The sequence below is a fragment of the Pristis pectinata genome, chromosome 3 (genome assembly GCF_009764475.1).
Source record: "Pristis pectinata isolate sPriPec2 chromosome 3, sPriPec2.1.pri, whole genome shotgun sequence".
In the NCBI taxonomy this organism is placed as follows: Eukaryota; Metazoa; Chordata; class Chondrichthyes; order Rhinopristiformes; family Pristidae; genus Pristis; species Pristis pectinata.
In genome coordinates this window covers 121498552-121522013 of record NC_067407.1, presented here as the reverse complement: position 1 = coordinate 121522013, position 23462 = coordinate 121498552, and the positions used below count along the sequence as shown (strand labels likewise).

Below are 23462 nucleotides of genomic sequence, written 5' to 3'. Positions count from 1 at the left end.
AAATTTTGTAAAAATTTTGCTGATATTGCTCTTCCCCTAACTAATCTTCTGAAGAAGGGAGTAAAGTTTGTTTGGACAGATTCTTGTCAAGAAGCATTTGAGAAGCTGAAAGCCATTTTATGCTACGATCCTGTGCTCAGAACACCTGACTTTGAAAAGCCATTTTCATTAGCAGTAGATGCCAGTGATGAAGCTGCAGGAGCTGTGTTGTTGCAGAAGGGTGACCTTGATGATATTGACCATCCTGTAGCTTACTTTTCAAAGAAATTTAATGAGCATCAAAAGAATTATTCCACCATAGAGAAAGAATTACTGTCGCTTGTTTTAGCCTTGCAACATTTCAGTGTATATGTTTGCACCGCTCAGAAACCATTGACTGTGTATACAGATCATAACCCATGGTGTTTCTGAGCCGAGTCAAAAACAAAAACAGAAGGCTGTTAAACTGGAGTTTAATTTTCCAAGAGTTTGATCTCATGATAACTCACATTAAAGGCAAAGATAATGTGATTGCTGATTGTCTTTCCCGATGTTAAATGGGAAACATGTATCTGTACTAATCTGATAGTCTGTAGTTGTGTAGCATGATAATTATTAACATTACTAACTGTATGCGCGGTTAAAATTTTCTTGGAAATTTTTTTTTTTAGGTGGGAGGTGTTACGGACTCAGTGAAAGTCCCTTTAAGATAGAGAGTGTGTGTGTATGTGTGTGTGGGGCGTGCTTACGTCAATAGAAGATAAAGGACGTAATGACGTTGTTGAAGAAGAAGAAGAAAGAGAGAGAGAGAAGGGAGAGAGACACCAGCCTGCTTGTTTTCTCTATCGATGGATGAGAAACAATAACTGTGTTTGCCACTGAAATCCATGTATGGAAGTTGGAAGTAATCCGGTGGAGTTCACTTTGTTGCTGACCTGTAGAAGGAAACAGGTATTTGTATGTGGACGACCACGGTTCGGATGCTTTTCGGGGTGAGGAAGTCACTACCGAGTAAACACTGAAGTGTCGTTTGGGTTCCATCGTGGAACATTTGGATTTCGTATGTACTCTCTCTATGTTTTTCTACATCTACATCTTATCTTCAGACAACGGTGGTTGTTGAAGAAGCCCTTGCTCATGTTTCACCTTATGGCTTGCGGAACTGAACTTTAAGAACCATTCAGGAACTGGGAGTTTTGGACTTTGTCACACACACACACACACGAAGAGTTTAGTTTTGGGGTTAACGTTCGAGGTTTAACATTCTTGAATTCTAACATACTAACATTTTTTTTTACTTTTATTTTACGTATTATCATAAGTAGTGATTAATAAAATAGTTTTTAACACTGAATCATGCTCAGTGTGTTTCTTTTGTTGCTGGTTCGTGACACATGCCATAACAGGCTACAAGACGGTCAGGCTGCATAGTTAACAACAGCACATCCCTTCCTGATGAACTTAACGCATTCTATGCGCATTTTGAACAGAAGGGAAGTGGATTGTCACCATCCACCCTGACAGCCTCCAATGCAACTGAACCTGTGATCACAGTGGAGAACGCAAGATCAGTCTTCCAGAGAGTGAACACGAGGAAAGCATCTGGCCCAGATGGTGTCCCTGGCCGCGTGCTCAGATCTTGTACTGATCAGCTGGCAGAAGTATTTGCGGACATATTCAACCTCTCCCTGCTTCAATCTCAGGTTCCCACCTGTTTTAAGAAGGCCACTATCATCCCAGTACCGAAGAAAAGCAAGGTTACATGCCTCAACGACTACCGACCAGTGGCTCTGACATCCACCATCATGAAGTGCTTTGAGAGGATGGTCATGGCACGCATCAGCTCCAGCCTACCAGACAACCTCGACCCACTGCAATTCGCCTATCGCCAAAACAGGTCTACAGCGGATGCCATCTCCCTGGCCCTACACTCAGCTCTGGAGCATCTGGACAGTAAAGACACCTACATTAGACTATTGTTTGTTGACTACAGCACTGCCTTCAATACAATAATACCAAGCAAGCTTGTCACCAGACTCCGAGACCTAGGACTCAACACCTCCCTCTGTAACTGGATCCTTGACTTTCTAATCAACAGACCACAATCGGTGAGGATAGGCAGCAATAGCTCCAGCACAATTATTCTCAACACTGGTGCCCCACAAGTCTACTCTACTCCCTATACACTCATGTCTGTGTGGCCAGATTTTGCTCTAACTCCATCTACAAGTTTGCAGATGAAACCACCATTGTAGGCCGTATCTCAAACAGCGATGAGTCGGAGTACAGGAAGGAGATAGAGCTTAGTGGAATGCTGTCATGACAACAATCTTTCCCTCAATGTCAACAAAAGAGCTGGTCATTGACTTCAGGAAAGGGGGTGGTGTACACGCACCTGTCTACATCAATGGTGCTGAGGTCAAGAGGGTTGAGAGCTTCAAGTTCCTGAGAGTGAACGTCACCAACAGCCTGTCCTGGTCAAATCATGTAGATGTTACGACCAAGAAAGCTCACTAGTGCCTCTACTTCCTCAGGAGGCTAAAGAAATTCGGTTTGTCCCCTTTGACTCTCACCAACTTTTACCAATGCACCATAGAAAGCATCCTATCTGGATGTATCATGGCTTGGTATGGCAACTGCTCTGCCCAGGACCGCAAGAAACTGCAGTGAGTTGTGGACACAGCCCAGCACATCACGGACACCAGCCTCCCCTCCTTGGATTTTATCTTTACCTCTCGTTGTCTTGGTGAAGCAGCCAGCATAATCAAAGACCCCACCCTCCTGGGTCATTCTCTCTTCTCTCCTCTTCCATAGGGTAGAAGCTACAGAAGCCTGAGGGCACATACCATCAGACTGAAGGACAGCTTCTACCCCACTGTGATAAGACTATTAAACGGTTCCCTTATACAATGAGATGGACTATGACCTCACAATCTACCTTGTTGTGACCTTGCACCTTATTGCACTGCACTTTCTCTGTGGCTGTGACTCTTTACTCTGTACTGTTATTGTTTTTACCTGTACTACATCAATGCACTCTGCTCTGACTCAATGTAACTGCACTGTGTAATGAATTGACCTGTACGATCGGTATGCAAGACAAGTTTTTCACTGTACCTCGGTACAAGTGACAATAATAAACCAATACCAGAGTTTAGTCCCAGCCTCGGGTACTGTGTGGAGTTTGGGAGTTAGATTTTCTCCAGTCTCCTGCTACAGCCCAAAAAACATGAGAGTTGATATGTTTAATTGGCTGCTTTAAATTATCCCCAATGTGTTGGTAGCTGGTAGAATCTGCGGTAGGGGAAGTTGATAAGAGTGGTGAGAATATATTTCTATACTGTATATGGTTAAAGTAGCATTATTACAACTGGGTGGTTTATGATTGATATAGATTTCAACACTAGAGGGGCTTGAACAGGTAATATGTAAAAATTGGAAGAAAGCAGTCTTTGTCTTCGAAACTATGTGGTAGCCAAAGTACAGTTCATCAGTTGAATTGGATGTCAACATTGCAATTCACCTAAAACTGCAGCCAAATGGTACAGGAGCCCTTGATTAGGCTGCTGTATTGCCAGGTGTTCCTAGAGTTCAGCTGGAGGAAACAGCAGTTCACTTAATTCTGAATGTTGGAGATAGAGTCCATCCTTTACCAAGATCTCAAAGCCTTGCAAATTGTCATCTTCCAAGTTTCCTTTGTCTCATTTCACCTTCCTAAATACACACATCATTTAACCACCACGTATCAATTCATCTTTTCCTTAAATTAGGTACTGTAGATGTTGAAGATCCACAAAAAGAAAAATAAAGTTGAATAGATAGCTGTGGAGAAGGTGGGTGACATCGAGTACATGTTCCACAGAACACCCAACAGTAGGTTATGAAAATTGGCCAGCATAAAATGCCACTAGTCTATAGGCAAGTGGTAGGATATGAGGAAAATAAAAAGTGGAATTAACACAAGTGGCTGATTAATGGTCAACAAACTCGGCAAGTGTCTCCAGCAAGTGCTTCCTTTATCTCTTCTTGTAACTTCAAAGGAAATCTTAGAGAAGGTGTAACTATGCATATAGCCACTACTTCTATCAAAGCTCTGTACAACTCCTCCAGCTTTGCCAAAAAAGATCCACAGCAAAAATATTAATTTATCCCTAGATCTTAACTGTGAGGATCTTAACATTTTCTGTTCTCTTCTCTTAGTTTTTCCAGCAACTATGGGCATTGACTCTCACCTAGTTTCACAGTTACCAATAAAGCATATTGTAGACTGCATTTTTTCCACCCTACAAGTTAAAAGTGCAAGGGTAATTTGCAGCCTTAGCATCAAGAGATGGGTCAACAGAAAAACTTTGCAAAGGCTGCAAGAAATTCAATGTTTACCCCCCCCCCCCCCCCCAGGCTTGGGTTACTCACTAGAAAATCTGGATTCTGGAAACATATAACTCCCACGTTAATTTTTTTGTTAAATGAATGGAATAACTTTAGGTATACAAAAGCAATAGAGGTTATAATTAAATAATTAGCATCTAAACCTGCCACTCCACAAGATTATGCTTTAGTAGTAAGTGTGGAGTTTTGCAATTCTTTTGTACCAATTTGTTAAAGGAATTGGAGACCTTCAGTTAAAGAGAACAAAATGGCAATCTCAATGAGGCATTCACTGCAGGTTTACATTAGTGGTTTTTTGTCAATATTTGGCATTTTTAAATGAAATACTTGTGGAAATAATACTGGACTGGGAAAGTACCAATTTAATATGATGGGGTGGGCCAAACAAAAAGGAGACCAGTGGTACTACATTTGATACGACATTAGATGGGCAGTTTTGAAATGACAGGAATTACCAACCATTTTATTGTTTACCACCTCAAAAACAAGCAGTACTACAGAGGAATATCCAGACCACTATTTCTTTCAACAACCACATGGAAGGCTAAAGGAAATAACAAACGTTGGTGTTTGGAAAAAGGAATAACACTTTTTAAACCATGAATTCCACAAATTAAAGCACATCTACCCTAACATTTATTCCTCCACCCCTAGTGCTTGGGTCAATAGAAGTGAAGAGAATACTGATAAGAAATAAATGGCATTGGGCAGGTACGGACAGTGGATGTATCACTGCAGGTCTTCAGAAAACTCTTGAAATACCCAAACTCAATGGTTTTGGGGAGGAAAACAAGCACAATTCCCAACTTTGCAAAGAACAAAATGACTGGCAAACAAAACATCTTTGTTTTCTGTTTCTTCATGTGCAGTGGAAAATACAAACTACAATTTAGCAATCAGCATGTTCTAGGCAACCTATTTTGGCGAGAACCAAGCTGCCATTTCCAAGTTTCACAAGAGCTGACATTTCCATCAGTGCAAATGTTTAGAATTCACTCTTCAATTTGTAGTTATGAATTAAAATGACTCACAGCTGTACTAATGATTCAAATTTGACATGTTTATTTGCGAACGAGTTGCTAAACTGAGAAAGAGAACAGTCCCTACAGCAATTGTCCACATATTACAAATGCGGTTCCTCCTTACCCATTTTACCCCTCATTTCAAGTGCACCAAGATGACAAACCATTGGAAGTCTGATTTAAAATCACAGATAAATAGTATAAAAGTGCAGTTGTGCCTCTTCTGCAACTGTTATATTTGTCCATCATTCCTGCACAATATCCATTTTTTGCCAAATCAAAAATTATAGCATGGATGATGAAAACCAACTGAAAATAAGCCTAGTCTACAAAAGAAAACAGGAGAAAGGACCGTCTTGTTGGTTGGGGGATAGTTAACACAAAACAAAAAGATAAGATAATATCTTTTAGTCTCACGTACATCAAAACACATAGTGAAATACATTTTTTGCATGGTGTTCTGGGGGCAGCCCGCAAGTGTCGCCACGCTTCCGGCGCCAACAATAACATGCCCACAACTTCCTAACCCGTACGTCTTTGGAATGTGGGAGGAAACCGGAGCAACCGGAGGAAACCCACGCAGTCATGGGGAGAACGTACAAACTCCTTACAGACAACAGCCAGAGTTGAACCCAAAAAAAAAGTCACATTTGTGGCAACCTTGCATCCTATTTACTAGTGTTGCAATTTCATATTTTATTAGGGAGATAAAGCCAGTATTTTAATGATTTAATTACATTTCAGATAATAAATTTTAGTCAAGTGCATGCAAAACCACTAGATGGTAAAAGCTTGAGTTTTCATATTTACTTTACTACCCAGAAACAGTAGTATTACCTGGGATCTACAACATTTTTAATTAAGATGAAATTGCTCAACTTCAGAAAGTTGACTGCCATGTTGTCATCTTCATCAGTCAGCTGGTTTAAAAAAAGGCTAAATTTGAAGCAGAAACCCAAAGAAAAATATCTTATTCTTTTCTCCACAATCAGTATTTAATACTCTCTGTATTCGTTTGAGATAACAGCAGACCCAAGGATATAGTACTATCTCAAACCCAGTCCAATCATACCCCTGCCAAATATGAAAACAGCCAACTTGAAATCCTATATTCCCACCTAAATTGTTTCAGGGGAACATAGAACTACGACACCAAGATTTTATGGGGAACTCTAGGGACACACCTTTACTTGGGAGTAGTGAGAATGTGGAATTTGCCATTGTGGAATTACATATCTACTCAAGCTTAACTTGAGTAGATAAGAGCAGAAGTAATGTTCGAACAGAATGATGCAGGTTGGAAGATGGGTAGCAGAGCTTTGGCTAATTCCATGATTTCTGGAGAATAAAACAATGGAGGCTACTCAAGAGTGTATTGGAATTACCAAGTCTAAAGGCAACAGGTAAAAAGGAACCAAAGGCAAAGATTCCAGTCATCCCAATATTAGAGAATGGACCATTTTCAATTCTTGTCACAGAGTAAAACATGTGGATGATAGATAGGAGAGGGGCAAGGAATTATGTTTAGGGGCATCAGAAGCAACACTACAAGCAGAGTGGAGACAAGAGACTGCAGGTGCTGGTATCTGGAACAAAAAAAAATAAACTGCTGGAAGAACTCAGCAGATCAAGCAGCACCAGTGGAGGCAAAGGGAAGGCTGAATTTTGGGTTGAGACCTGATATTTAACCTGTTCTTTGCCTCCGTCGATGCTGGTTGCTTAACAGTATAGGGAGAAATGAGTCATTGTTGGCGATTCACTGGGTATGAATACATAAACAAGAATGGAACAGGCAAAACCAGTTCCACCCATCTTCATGGCACAGAGGCGACAGGGGAGGATGCTGCATTCAATCATTCCAACAGCTGCAGGCTGGACAAGGAGGAATAGATTACCTTTGTCACTATCACAGAATGGTTATGAGTGGCTTTGATCAGCACCATGTACTATAACAGGCTACCACATGGCAATTAAGTAGCTTACATATAATTAATGCAAAGCATGTTAAAATAAGGAATAGACACTTATGTCATTAAGGTTAGATAAATTAGGGTGGGTTATAGTGCTGCGATGACACACAAGGTGAACCAAACAGCCAAGTTCCAAGCTTTACATTTGATACAGTGATATGCAATGTGTGTAACAAAAAACCATTTGCAAAAGTATCTTACCTAGTGCCCCCTGGCAGATATCCGTGCGCGATGCTCCTCCAATAATGAATTCAGGGTTTGCACACAGATCCTAAAAATAACAAAAGACATAGACAAGTGAAGAAAAGGAAATTGAAAGCACAAAATAGTAGGTTATTATATTATCAATGTACAGCACAGAAACAGGCCCTTCAGCCCACCACATTAATGCTGACCTTTTGCCCATTTGCCCACATCAGATTCATATCCTTCTATCCCTTGCCTATCTAAAGGTCTCTTATACATAGTGATTGTATCCGATTCCATCACCTCCTCTAACAGCAAGTTCTAGATATTGACCCGTGTATGGAAAGCTTTCTTCTCAAATCCCATCTAAAACTTCCTCACCTTAAACCTATGCCCTTTGTTTTGATATGCCCACCATGGGAAAAAGATTTTAACATCCATGGCTCTCAGTTTTATACACCTCTATCAAGCCATCCCTCAGCCTCCTTCACAATGGGGGAAACAAGCCCAAACTATCCAATCTCTCCTCATAACTAAAGTCCTCCAATCCAGGCAAATCCCCTCTGCACTCTCTGGCTAATCCATATCTTTCCTATAATGTGGCAACCAGAACGGCCCAGAATAATCCAAATGCAATATAACCAGTGTTTTGTAATGTTACAGCATAACATCCCAGCTTTTATATTCTATGTCCCAACCTATGAAGGCAAGCATGCCACGTACATTTTGTACCAATGCTGCCACTTTCAAAGAACTATGACAGTGAACAGAGGGACCTCAAAGTTTATCAGCATTTCTTAGCACCCTACCACTTAAATGTCCTACTCCTATTTGACTTCCCAAAATGCATCACTTCACGTGTCAGGGTTAAATTCCATCTTCCAATTTTCTGCCCAACTTTCTATCCAATCCACATCCTGCTATAGCCTTAAACAAAATCCATGTCATTTGCAAACTTACTAATCACAGCTCTTACATCCACATCATCAATATACAAAACAAGGGATCCAGCACAAATCGTTGAAGTACACCACTGGTCACAGAATTCTATCAAAAGCATCCTTCCACCGAGCCAATTTTGGATCCAGTTAGACAGCTTAATTTGATTCCCATGTGGTTTAACCTTCTGGACAAGCCTACCATGCGGGACCTCACTGAAGTCCATATGGATAACATCAACCAACTTGCCTTCAATCAATCTTCTTAGCTACCTCCTTAAAAAAAACACTCAAATTAATGAGGCAGGATATCCCCTGCACAAAGCTATACTGACTATCCATGCTTCGTCCTTAACTTTGTAAAGATATACAAATTTTATCCATTAGAATTTTTTCCAATAATTTCAGTATATCAAATCTATTGAGCATTACCATCTAGTGTACAAAATGCCAACACTTTAGCATACATTAACATCCTCTACATTAACAACAGAAAACAACCCACTTTCAACATTAGTGATCCTGTGTAACCATGTTGCCAATTCTGCAATTAACAAGTTATTTTTGAAGAAGGTTAATACCCATTAAGAATGCTACTGTGACAGCCCAATTTTGTTTTTAATGGGAATCTTTTAGCCATCAAATTTGAATTATGGGTTATTATATCACTTAAGAAACACCAGATCCCAACTTTGCTTTTAAACACAAAATTGTCTTCAAACACGAGGCATATTATTCTCTGGTCCAACACTGGGTCAAACTGTACTGGCTATGCCCTGCAGTTTCCAAGGGAAGAGCTGGCCTTCCATCCATTTGCATATGCATATCTAGGACAGAGACCTTCTCAGTTCTGGACAGAACACTGTTGCACCCGTCGCTCCATACCATTGTTGGGATTCCCCATGGAGACCAAGGCCAGAGCCCAGCATCACAGATTCTCCGGCTGGGGTATCAGCTTCTCTAATCCTAGACCATAAATCAGACCCAAATCTCATTTATTTCAATGGGATTCTCAGCCTAATGAATAGGCAAGGCCATTTCTTTTTCTTTTAAATGTTTTGTTTTGATGTGCTTTTTTAAAAATGTTGTTAATTATATCACAATGTTTTTTTAAAAAAAATGTCTCAGAAGATCAGCAACGTCTAAAAGGTTGTAATAAACCCTCAGTGGCTTTATCAGGAGACGAGGCCCACTCCTCCAGCTTTGTCTTCAAAATCCATCAGGACATTTCAGGAGCCAATCCTCAGGCCATAACCACATGAGACCTCACCAGATGTCTGAGTGTAACAGGTCAGCCTGATCAACCTTCATCTCATCCGCAAAAAAAAAATTCTGGGTGGGGCAGGTTCAATAGAATCAAACTCATTAATGTGATCTTGAATACTAATAACACAATTCTCAGAAAAATGTACAACTCAGCAAGCTCTTTAACAAAGTGGCCATTACCAACACACCTGCTTTTTTTAAAAAGAAAAAAAATCTTATCATTTTCCCAGTACACCACTAAAATAAGATAAAGAAATCTTATTCATAACAAATTTCACTTTCAATCACATGGGCAAGCAAAGTCCACTGTAATCCCAATTAACGGATAAAACTATCTGTACATCTTGCAAAGTTCAGACCATAAAAGTTCAGAACATATCTAAAGTTATATTTTGAAATAAAACACTCCCGATGGCAGTTCTGAAAATTTTGAAGATACTTTTCTGACAATAAATCAGGAATTTTTAAACTAGATCTTACTGTGACTGTTGCTTCTAATTTAAACACCACCCCACTCGCCCCAAAAAGGCGCAGAAAACAGGCATGGTGTCGCAAGGAGCAATGGCCCGATTTGTGCAAATAGCTCATTAAGAGTTAAGGAGCCGGGCAATTCACACTTGTTTGGGTATGCATATCATCAGCCTTCGTTAAAAAGGTAGTCAGCACATTTTTTTATAGGATAAATTGCACGTTGAAATATCCCTATCGTATTTGCCCAAAACAAAGAGGCTACAAGTCTGTCAGTTTTTTAAAAAATATTTTATAGATACCTTGTCCAACATTTCCACTGTCACGACAAGAGAAATGGAGTGGGACGGCTGCCTCACAACTCCATCGGCCGGGTTTACGCGGACTCCCCCCTCCCACAATATCCCAAAAACAACCAGATTGCCAGGTTAATTAACCATAGTGTTTAGGGAAGTGGTAGTTTCGGGGGTGGGGTGGGATTGGATTGGACTGTGGGGAGAATAAAGTGCTATTAGTGTAAATGGGGGCTTGATGGTCAGCGTGGAGTCGATGGGCGCACTATTGGGCCACAGCCCGAGCTCACTGCATGCCAGAAGTGTGTCGGCTATAACCGGCAGGGGCAAAAGTTACCGCAGTGACAAGGGGGCAAAATTGGGAGCGTCACACTGGGATTCTTCGTGCTTTTGACATCCCAAGGGGAAAAAAGAGCAGAACGGATGCAATAAAGTGATCTTTCATCACGCTTTTTAAAATCTCTAACGTGAAACCAAATTGATTAACTACATGACATCAAAGCGACATTGGAGTTGGGATGTGGACAGGCACAGAAAACTAGACACAAAAAGTGAACGTCTAACTATTCCAGGTTTACCGATGAAGTGTGCGCTATAAAATAACTGGTGTTTGACTGTACTACAAAATGCGGTTGTACCTTGCATCAAGCTCCCCCCTCCCCTCCTAGCTCACCTTTCCCCGAAGTAGTTATCGTCCCCCATTAAAGCACTGAGCGCAGGGAGAGGCTCCGCTCTCGTTGGATGACGAGATTACAGTAGCGATAAGTGTTGAGCTTCCATGAACTCGGTCCTGCAAATTTGCCAACTGTACATTCAGTTGTTTATCACGACGTTCAGATTAGTTTGTGATAAACACCAGGGGTGCAGTGAAACTCCTCGCTCGCGTGAAGCTCACAGAATATACTTTAATATGAAATCCCATAGTATATGTCGAAACCTTTTACTCAGCCATTTGTAAGGGATCGAATCTCGTTTTTAAATAAATACAAATCAAAAAGTTTGCAGGTACGGCAATCTCACAGTGTTTAGCTCGATGGGGAGGTCTCACACCTACCATTTGCACATAGCCTAGGAACTCATTGCCTGGGTGCGCCGGTTACGCATAATTTCTTTTTAATAAGATAAACAAGTAACTCGTCCTATAGTGTTACATTGCAAACAGCAGAAAAGATAACTAAAATAAATCAAAGGCATTAAATAGCAACAGTGTATTTATTTTTAAGGTCCACACCTTCGGGCGTCTCCACTCCACGTCTCTGGTTTTGTACGAGCCAGGTCCGAGTTCATTGTAGCCCAAGGCTGAAGGACAAGCAGGGAAAAACTCGTCACAGAACAGGCTTCCCGTCTCCAAGCACTGCTGTCGGAGCGCTTCATAATCCTGTTTGAGAAATTTCACAGGTTGCTCCCAGGTGCCGATCCCGGCTGCTCGCTCCCTGCACTTCTTGATACGAGACGCCATTCCTGACATTATGAGGGCCGATCCACTGGGGGCACACTACTCAACCAGCAAACGGGTAGAAATATACCTTCACTGGGAGGAAACTGCCGAGCAGCTTTTAAAGAGACAGCTGGAGCAAGATGCGGTTGTACCTGCTCTAACAAAAGAGGTTCCCACCCATCCCATGATTTTCATAAGCCATCCTACCGCCCATTGCCAAATCCAACTCAAGGGTAACACTAATGATTGATCCCTACACGTAAAGATTTGCACTGTGTTATTGTTGTATATATTTGTTTGTTTATGATGAATAAAAGTTTAGGGTTCTTCTGCCACTGGAGAGGGAGGGGCAGGGGCAGGCGAGGAAGCCCCTTAAATATTGTAAATATGGGATTGGGGTAGCACCCCAGGGAGCCACACCAGTGGCAATTGGTGCTACGGTTTCTTTTATAAAAAGGTTGTAGCGACCTACCTTCAAGGCAAGCGAACTGGCTCTGGGAACAGAGTGCACGTCGGCAGGAAGGCCGGCCGCAAAATGGCGCCGGGCCTTCTTCGACAATGAGGAGAGAAAGCCCGCGCGCGGGAAGAGTTGGTGACGTATCACGGGCATCACTTCCATCCAGAGAGGGTGGCATCTGTAACGGTGCAGGAAGTTGAAAAATAAATCGGTCTCGAGTTCAGACCTCCGAATGCACGGTTCATTCTTAGCTCAGTGCGTAGCACCTCGCTACAAGGTAACACTAATGATCGATCCGTACATGAATGTAAAGGTTTGCACTGTTTTATTGTTGTATATATGTTTTTTTTATGATGAATAAAGTTTATTTTGGAATTAAAAAAACTTAACCCGGTCAGAATGTGGAAAGAGGGATGAAACAAAAGCTTGGCCAGCAGGATGATTTCAATGATATGAATGCTCAGTAGGTGATATTAAGCATGCCTCCATTCATTTCACTTAGCACATTTTTTTTTTAGTAATAAAGTTGTATTAAAGGGATTAAAGTCTAATATCATAGACTAAAGCAATTGGGGAAATCACATCAAGGACATTTCTTCAGGGTGGATTGTGTCATTTTAATCGTATCAGACAGTTCCCCTGGGGGTGAAGATGTCATGACCACCAGAGACACAAGAGACTGCAGATGCTGGAATCTGGAGCAATAAACAATCTGCTGGACAAACTCAAGTGGGTTGAGCAGCATCTGTGGGGAGGAAAGTAATTGTTGATGTTCCGCGTTGAAACCCTGCATCAGGACTGAGTAAAGAGGGAAGATAGATACCTATTGGCCCCTGTCTCACCACTCTCCCTCTCCTCTTTATACTGGCTATCTTCCTTCTCTACTCAGTCCTGATGCATGGTTTTGACCCAGAATGCCAATAGTTCCTTTTCCCCCCACAGATGCCATGATCACTGCAGTTCCCTGGGTTCTGAGGAGGCTAATGAGGTTTGTTTTCTTTCAATCAAGGGTCAGGGCTTCACAGGCTGAGTCAGCATTTAATTGCCCATCCCTAGTTGCCCTTTAGAAGGTGGTGGTGAGCTGCTTTCTTGAACCACTGCAGTCCTTGAGGTGTGGGTATACCCACAATGCTATTAGGGAGGGAGTTCCAAGATTTTGACCCAGCAGCAGTGAAGGAAAAGTGATATATTTCCACGTCAGGATGGTGCATGGCTTGGAGGGCAACTTCCAGGTGGTGGTGTTCCCATGCTTGTATCTGGTAGAGGACATCGGTTTGGAAGGTGTTGTCTAAGGAGTCTTGGTGAGTTTCGCAGTGCATCCTGTAGATGGTACAAACTGCTGCTACTGTGCATCGATGGTGGAGTGAGTGAATGGTTGTGGATGGGGGTGCCTATCAAGCAAGCTGTTATGTCTTGTATGGTGTCGAGCTTCCTGAGTGTTGTTGAAGCTGCACTCATCCTGGCAAGCAGAGAGTTTTCCATCAAGGCTCCTGACTTGAGCCTTGTAGACAGTGGACGAGCTTTGGGGAGTTCAGAGGTGACTCAATTGCCACAGGATTCCTAACCTCTGACATGCTTTTGTAGCCACATAGTGTATATGGCTACTCCAGTTCAGTTTCTGGTCAATGGTAACCCCCAGGACATTGAGAGAGGGATTCTGTGATGGCAATGCCATTGAATGTCAGGGGTTGATAACTGAATTTTCTCTTGTTGGATATGGTCATTGCCTGGCACTCATGTGGTGTGAATGTTACTTGCCACCTGCCAGTCCAGGCCTGGATATAATCCAGCTCTTGCTGCATTTGGATGTGGACTGCTTCATTATCTGAGGAGTTGCAAATGGTGCTGAACATTGTGCAATTGTCTGTGAACATCCCTACTTCTGACCTAACAACTGAAGTAACATCATTGATAAAGCAGTTGAAGATGGTTTGGCCTAGGACACTACCCAGAGGAACTCATGATGAGATGTTCTGTGGATAAGATGATTGACCTCCAACCACCAGAGTCATCTTCCTTTGTGCTACGTATGATTCCAACCAGCAGAGGGTTTTCCCGATTCCCATTGATCCCTGTTTAACCAGGGATCCTTGATGCCATACTTGATCAAATGCTGCCTCAAGGACAGTTACTCTCACTTCACCTCTGGAATTCAGCTCTTATGTCCATATTTGCACCAAGGCTGTAATGAGTGAGTTTGCCAGAGCCCAGACTGAGCTTCTGTGAGCAGGTTTTTGTTAAGCAAGTCCCACTTGATAGCACTAAATTGGTAAATTGGTTTATTATTGTCACATGTACCAAGGTACAGTGAAAAACTTTGTTTTGCATGCCATCCATACAGATCATTTCAATACAACAGTACATTGAGGTAGCAATTATCCCTTCCATCATTTTGCCAATTATCAGGAGCAGACTAATGAGGTGGGAACTGGTCAAGTTAGATTTGTCCTGCTTCTCGTGGGCAGGACATATCTGGGCAAATTTCCATATTGTTGAGCAAATGCCACTGTTGTAGCTCTTTGTTCCTTCATTGTCACTGTGGTCTAAATATTGTAACCTATTGCTTAATACCTCTTTGTAAGTACCCACACCTCCTGAATGGCACACCATCAGCAGAGCAGTTAGAGATGGGCAATAATAGGAATGCCCACATCTGAAAAAAGGTAGTCCACATTAGAAACAAAAGTAACCAAAGACATTGGCAACAATGTCTGTAGGAAGCATGTCCCGCTGCAGTTCCTCTCAGACTGCATGGATTGGTTGGAGTGGCAGTTGGACACACTGAGGGGCATACAGGAGGCAGAGGTGGTTATAGATAGTGGCTTCAGGGCAGCAGTCACACCAAAGGTTCAGCCAGATAGATGGGTGACTACCAGGAGAGGCAGGCAGGTAGTGCAGGAGTCTCCTATGGCTATCCCTTTGTAAAACAATTATAGCATTTGGAGAGGATGGCCTCTCAGGGGAAAATAGCAGCCAGAACAGTGGAACCGTGTCTGGCTCTGATGAACAGCAGGCTAGGGCAAAGTGCAGGTGAGGAAATGTGACAGGGGATTCTATAGAAGGGGGTACAGACAGGTGTTTCTGTGGCTACAAGTGAGACTCCAGGATGCTGTGATGCCTCCCTGGTGCCAGGGTCAAGGATGTCTCTGAGCAGGCACAGGACATTCTGAAAGGTGGGGTGGGGCACTGAGCAGCCAGAGGTTGTGGTCCATATTGGTACCAATGACATAGGCAAGGTGGGAAATGAAATGCTGTAAAGAGAATTTAGGGAGTTAGGTAGTAAATTAAAAAGCACAACCTCCAGGGTTATAATCTCAGGATTACTACTTGTGCCACATGCTTGTGAGGTAGGAAATAGAAAGATAGTGCAGTTCAATACATGGCTAAGGAACTGGTGCAGGAGAGGGCTTCAGATGTATAGATCATCGGGCTCACTTGCAGGACGGGTGGGACCTGTACAGGAGGGTCGGGTTGCACCTAAACTGGAGGGGTACCAATATCCTTGCAGGGGGGTTCGCTAGTGTTACTTGGGAGGGTCTAAACTAGAGCGGCAGGGAGGTGGGAACTGTGCAGCAGGTCAGAAGGTGGAGGGATTGATGGGAAGGCAGTGGTTACGACAAGAAAATCTGAAAGCAAAGGATGCAAGGAACATTGTGGGACTGATGGGCTGAAGTGTTTATTTCAATACAAGGAGTATTAGAGGTAAGGCAGATGAACTTAGAGCCTGGATTAGTGCATGGAACGATGATGCTGTGGCCAGTACAGAGACATGGTTGCGAGGGGAACAGGACTGGCAGCTCAACGTTCCAGGAATTCAATGTTTCAAATGTGAGAGAGGAAGCTAAAAGAGTTGGAGGAGTTGCATTACTAATCAGGGAGAATGTCACAGCTGCACTCAGAGGACATACTGGAGGGCTCATCCACAGACAATATGGATAGAGCTCAAAAATAGGAAAGATTAATCAGTCCAATGGGATTATACTATAGGCCTCCCAATAGCCAGCAGGATATAGAGGAACAAATATGCAAGCAGATTATGAAAAGATTTAAAAAAGCAACAGGGCTGTTAAAGTGGGTGATTTTAACTTCCCCAATATTGACCTTAGTGCAAGAGGCTTAAACAGGGCAGAATTTGTTAGGTGCATCCAAGAGGGTTTCTTAAAACAATATGTGGATAGTCCAATGATAGGAGAGGCCATACTAAAACTTGTATTGGGAAATGAGCCTGGCCAAGTGACCGACATTTCAATGGGAGAGCATATTGGAAACAGTGATCACAACTCCTTAAGTTTTAAGATAGTTATGAATAAGCATAAGTCTAGACCTGGGGGCAAGTATTGATTTGGGGCAGGGCAAATTACAGCATTATTAGGCAGGAACTTGGGAGAGTAAACTGGGAGCAGCTGTTATTGGGTAAGTCCAAATCTGACATGTGGGCATCATTTAAAGACCAGCTGACTAGGCATGTTCCAGTAAGGAAGAAGGACAAAGATCGTAAGTAAGGGAACCTTGCATGACAAGAGAGGTTGTAAATTTAGTTAAAAAGTAAAAGGAAGTATATACACGTTTAGGAAGCTGATATCAGACACGGCCTATGAGGAACATAAAGAAAGCTGGAAAGAAATCATGCAAGGATTTAGGAGGGCCAAAAGGGGATGTGAAGTGTACTTGGCAAGTAGGATTAAAGAGAATCCCAAGGCAATTTTTACATACATTATAAACAAGAGGGTGAGTAGGGAGAAGGTAGGATCGCTCAAGGATAAAGGGGGGAAATTTATGTTTGGAATCAGAGGATGTCGGCAAAGTACTAAATGAGTACTTTGTATTTGCATTCACTAAGGAGAAGGACATGGTGGATAGCGAGATTAATATTGGGTATTCTAATATGCTAGGGCATCTTGAGATCAAGGAGGAGATGGTGTTGGGTCTCTTGAAGAGCATTAAAATGGATAAATCCCCAGGTTATTGCGAGAGGCAAGAGAGGAGAATGCTAGGGCTTTGATGAAGATCTTCATATTCTCTCTAACCTCTGTTGAGGTCCCAGAGGACTGAAGAGTAGGCAATGTTGTTGCTCTGTTCAAGAAGGGAAATATAGGCCGGTGAGTCTCACATCAATGGCAGGCAAGCTATTGGAGAGTATTCTTAGGGATAGGACTCACTCACACTTGAAAAGGCATGGGCTTATTAGGGATAGTCAACGAGGCTTTGTGCAGGGCAGGTCATCTCTTACAAACTTGATTTGAGTTTTTTTTTGAGGAGGTGACCAAGGTGATTGATGAGGGTAGGGCATTGACATTCTCTACTTTAGTTAGGTGTTTGACAAGGTCCCTCATGGTAGGTTAATCAGGAAGATTAAGATGCAGAATCTATGGTGACTTGGTAATTTGCCCATAGAAGAAAGAGGGTAGTGGTGAAGGGGTGTTATCCTGACTTGAGGGCTTTGACTAGTAGTGTTCTGCAGGGATCGGTGCTGGGATCTCTGTTGTTTGTGAGATATAAAATGACTTGGATGAAAACATAGATGTGTTGGTTAGTAAATTTGCAGATGACACAAGAAGTAGTGGAGGTGTGGAGAGTGAAGGAAGTCCCAAGGATGCAGTAGGATACAGATCAATTACAATTAGGGGCAGAGAAATGGCACATGGGGTTTAACCCAGGCAAGTGTGAGATGTTGCATTTTGGGAGGTCAGATGCAAGGGGAAAGTATACAGTTAATGGCAGCCTCTCAACAGCATTGATGCACAGAGGGATCTTGGGGTCCATGTCCATAGCTCCACGAAAGTGGCAACATGAGCAGATGGAGTGGGAAAGGCAGCTATGGCATGCTTGCCTTCATCACTAGGGGCAATGACTTGAAGAGTCAGGAAGTCATGTCACAGTTGTATAAAACTTTGGTTAGGCTGTACTTTGATATTGCATGTAGTTCTGGCTGCCCATTACAGGAAGGATGTGGCTCTGGAGAGGCTTGAGAAGAGGTTTATCAGGATGCTGCCTGGATTAGAGGGTATTATCTATAAGAAGAGGTTGGACAAACTTGGATTGTTTTCTCTGGAGCATAGGAGGTTGAGGGGACTCCTGAAAGAGGTTTATAAAATTCTGAGGGGCAATAGATAGGGTAGAAACATCAAATACTAGAGGACAGAACCATACAGCACAAAACAGGCCCTTCGGCCCACTATGTTGTGCCATCCATCAAACCACCCTCACACTACCTAACCCTTTCCTCCCGCATATCCCTCTATCTCACATTCCTCCATATGCCTATCCAACAAACTCTTGAACCTGTCCAATGTATCTGCCTCTACCACCACCCCAGGCAGTGCATTCCATGCACCAACCACTCTCTGGGTGAAAAACCTCCCCTGACATCTCCCCTGAACCTCCCACCCATAACCTTAAAGCCATGCCCTCTCGTCTTGAGGGATTGGTGCCCTGGGAGGGAGGCGCTGACTGTCTACTCTATCTTTTCCTCTCAATATTTTATATACCTCTATCATGTCTCCTCTCATCCTCCTCCTTTCCAGTGAATAAAGCCCTAGCACCTTAAGCCTTTCCTCATATTCCATACGCTCTAATCCAGGCAGCAACCTGGTAAATCTCCTCTGCACCCTCTCCAACGCCTCCACATCCTTCCTATAATGCAGCGACCAGATTTAATGTGAGATGGGGAAAGTTTAAAGGAGATGTGCAGGGCAAGTTTTTTTTTAAAACAGAGTGGTGAGTGCCTGGAACATGCTGCTGGGGTGGTAGTAGAAGCAGATATGATAGTAGTGTTTGGCACAGACATCCTGGGCTGAAGGGCCTGTTCCTGTGCTATACTCTATTCTATGAATAAATTCTTCATGATTCCACTCCTAATGGACATACTGTAGCGACTCACCGCACTGGCATCGAACCAGCTCCCGACATTGTGGCGTCGTTGGAGGCCCCAATCCAAGATGGTGGGGCCCTCCTCCTTCCCCAGCGTTGGGCTGGGAAAGCCCATGCGCAGAAAGGTCAGGTGACCCACGCATGATGTCAGTGCAGGAACTGTAGCGCAGGACGTTTTTGGCTATTAAAGGCACACCGCACCCTGGGTTGGCATTCAACCTCTGATTTCAAAACCAGCAACTGTCTATTTCGTGGTGTGTAGCTAGCCACTACATTGGTGACCCCAATGGGCCCAAACGTTTTTGGACCCACGATGTCTGCAGAGCAAGAGGTACAGGCAGTAGCCCTTAAACCGCCCACTTTCTGGACCCTCCAGCCCAGTGTCTGGTTCAACCAGACTGAGGCCCAGTTCCAGGTTCGCCAGATCACCAGGGATGACACCAAGTACTATTACATGGTGGGCACCCTCGACCAAGACACCACAGCCCAGGTCGAGGATTTCATCCAGGCGCCCCCGGAGAAGTACAATAAGTTCAAGACCCTCCTTCGAGACTTTTGGCCTTTCCCAACGCAAACGAGCCTCCCACCTACTCCACCGCGATGGGGTGGGCGACAGACCCCCCCTCCGCGCTCATGAATGAGATGTTGGCGCTGGCAGATGGGGCATAAACCCTGCCTGCTGTTTGAGCAGATCTTTCTGGAGCAGTTACCCGATGACATCCACCTGCTCCTGGCGGATGCAGATTTCAGCGAACCCAGGAAGGTGGCTGCCCAGGCAGATGTCCTTTGGCGGGCAAAAAAGGAGAGCGGGGCGTCTGTCGAGCGCGTTGCCACGCCACGTACCCAGTGGCCCAGCAGGCCAGCCACCATGCAGGTTTCTGGGAAACACCAGAGCCAGCCGCCGCTGATGGGTCTGGTGGCTGGCCACCCGGATAGCCTCTTGCATGTGTGGGACAGGCGTTCCGGACATCGGTTCCTAGTGGACACCAGAGCCGAAGTCAGCGTCGTGCCTCCCAATGGCTGCGAGACTCGCAACTGCACACCAGAACCTGCCCTCAGAGCAGCCAATGGCAGCGCCATTCAGACCTTTGTCACCCATTAGGTACACCTCCAGTTTGGCACCTGCAACTTTACTTGGAGGTTCATCCTGGCTGCTGTCGCGCAACCACTCCTTGGGGCAGACTTCCTTCGTGCCAACAGCCTGCTGGTTGACCTGTGGGGTAAGCGTTTGGTACATGCCAGAACCTTCCAAACATTCTCATTGGGTGAGGCCAAGCTGCCAGCCCCACACCTCGACTCCGTCACCACGTCAACCAATGAGTTTGCCAGGGTCCTGGCAGAGTTCCCATCTGTACTAACGCCCCAGTTCTCCACCACCTTGCCCAAGCACGGTGTCCAGCATCACATCTCCACCCAGGGCCCTCTCCTCCACACTCAGCAGCTACCCCCAGACAAGCTCTGCCTTGAAGGAGGAATTCAAAAAAATGGAGGAGCTGGGGATCATCTGCAGGTCAGACAGCCCATGGGCCTCTCCGCTACACATGGTCCCCAAGGCAGCTGGAGGCTGGCGGCCCTGTGGCGATTACCAATGCCTCAACAACATTACTAACCTGGACCAGTACCCCGTTCTGCACATTCAGGACTTTGCTGCCAACCTACATGGGCGGTCCATTCTTTCCCCCCCAAAGGTCAACCTTGTCTGTGGGTATCACCAGATCGCGGTGCATCTGGACGACATTCTGAAGACGGCACTGATCACACCTTTTGACCTCTGAATTCATCCGGATGCCCTTTGGTCTCAAGAACGCTGCTCAGTCCTTCCAACGACTCATGGACGCGGTTGGGCGTGACCTTGACTTCGCCTTCATATACCTCAACAACATCTTGATTGCCAGCAACAGCCACCAGGAACATTTCAAGCACCTCTGCCAACTCTTTTCTTGCCTGAGGGATTTTGGCCTGACTGTCAACCCAGCTAAATGCCAATTCAGGCTGGAGACAATCGATTTCCTGGGTCATTGGATCGACAAACACGGTGCCACGCCCCTGCCTGCAAAGGTTGACGCCATCCGCCATTTCGCCAGACCCACCTCCATCAAGGGCCTGCAGGAATTCCTTGGTATGGTAAACTTTTATCACCGGTTCATACCATCCACGGCCCGCATCATGCGCCCGTTGTTTGCTCTCCTGTCAGGCGGAAGCAAGGACATTGTTTGGTCAGGGGAGGCTGACACCGCGTTCGTCGAAACCAAGCAGGCCTTGGCAGACGCGGTCATGTTGGTGCATCCGCGCACAGACATCCCGACTGCCCTCACGGTCGACGCTTCCAGCACAGCGGTCGGAGGCATGCTAGAACAGCTTATCAAAGGGCGTTGGCAACTGCTGGCATTCTTCAGCAGGCACCTTTGACCACCAGAGCTCAAATAGTGCCTTCGACTGCGAGCTGTTGGTATTGTACCTGGCCATCAGACACTTGTTACTTCTTGGAGGGTAGGCCGTTTGCAGCTTTCACCGACCACAAGCCGTTGACCTTCACCTTTAACAAGGTCTCAGATCCCTGGTCAGCACAGCAGCAGCGGCACTTGTCGTACATCTCAGAGCTCACCACTGATGTCCGCCATGTCGGGGAAAGAGAACGTGGTCGCGAATGCACTGTCACAGCCCACCATCCAGGTTTTGTCCCGGGGTGGATTTTGGCGCCTTAGCGGAGGCACAGCGAACGGACATGGAGAAGACCAGCTATCGCACCGCAGTCTCAGGCCTGCAACTGCAAGACCTTCTGGTGGGCCCAGTGAGTGCACCCTGCTCTGTGATATCTCCACAGTTAGACCCCACCCCATCGTCCCAGCTGCCTGGCACAGATGGGTGTTTGATGCCAGCCACAGCCTTGCACACCCATCCATCTGGACTACTGTCCGGATGGTGTCAGACAAGTTCGTCTGGCATGGCCTGCATAAACAGGTTTCCGAATGGGCCCAGTCCTGCACACACTGCCAAACCTTGAAAGTACAGCAGCACATCAAGGCCCCCTTGCAGGATTTTCAGCCTACCCGCTGGAGGTTCAACCATATTCATGTCGACTTGGTCGGGCCCCTCCCAGTCTCCCGAGGAGCGCAGTACCTCTTCACGATTGTCGACCGTTTTACCTGCTGGCTTGAAGCCATTCCCCCTTGCAGACACCTCACCCAGTCCTGCGCACAGGCCCTTTTGTCAACTTTGGTGGCCCATTTCAGTGTCCTGGCACACATCACTTCAGACAGGGGAGCTCAATTCACCTCTGGCCTGTGGTCTGCTGTCACTGACTTGTGGGGTTCCCAGATCCACCTTACCACTGCCTATCATCTGCAATCCAATGGGCTGGCGGAGAGGTTCCATCGACACCCAAAGTCAGAACTCATGGCCCACCTTAAGGGGCCCAACTGGGTAGACAAACTCCCCTGGGTCCTGCTGGGGATATGCACCACGCCAAAAGAGGACCTGCATGCCTCGTCCGCGGAGATGGTCTACAGAATGCCCTTAATCATCCCGGGCGAGTTCCTACCAGCCCCTCAGGGGCCAGAGGAAGGACCTGCCGCAGCGCTCAACCGGCTGCACGAGCAGCTTGGAAGCCTGGCCCCAATTCCCACCTTGCGACACGGACAGGTCCCGAGCCGTATGCCGACTTCCCTCCAAGACTAAGTTTGTCTTCATCAGGAGGGACGCGCACCGATCACTGCTGCAACGGCCATACGAAGGGCCATTCCAGGTCATCAGGAACAATGGATCTGCGTTCATGCTGGACATTGGGGGGCACAATGTGTTGTTTATGGTTGGCTGGCTCATTTAGACTCGGACCAACCCATGGTGGTACAAGCGAGTGCAGTGCAGGGGCAGTCCACCCAAGTCAAAGTTTATTTAATTCTGGTTTTCGTGACGGTATTGCTGGTTCTGGGGGGGGGGGGGGGGGGGGGGGGGGGGGGGGGGGGGGGGGGGGGGTGGTTATGTAGCGACTCACCACAACCAGCATCAAACTGGCTCCTGACATGCAATGTTGTCAGAGGCCCCGATCCAAGATGGCGTGGGGCCCTCCTCCTTCCCCAGCATTGGGCTGGGAAAGCCCACACGCATATGTTCAGTGCAGGAACTGTAGCATGGGAAGTTTTCAGCTATTAAAGGCGCACCGTGCCCCAGGTCGGCAGTCGACCTC

At 45.2% G+C, this 23462-nt stretch overlaps 1 protein-coding gene across 1 annotated transcript in view; it reads right to left on the bottom strand.

The window, feature by feature from the left end:
• LOC127568574 (calpain-2 catalytic subunit-like) overlaps positions 1-12082 on the bottom strand; it is a 74348-nt gene extending 62266 nt beyond the window's left edge. Inside the window, exons 1-2 of the mRNA XM_052012489.1 lie at positions 11743-12082; positions 7562-7631 (exon numbers count right to left, since the gene is read on the bottom strand). Of these exons, the coding sequence (XP_051868449.1) occupies positions 7562-7631; positions 11743-11979 (307 nt within the window). The 5' untranslated portion in view covers positions 11980-12082. The remainder of the gene's footprint in view (positions 1-7561; positions 7632-11742) is intronic.
• Positions 12083-23462: the final 11380 nt, after the last annotated feature.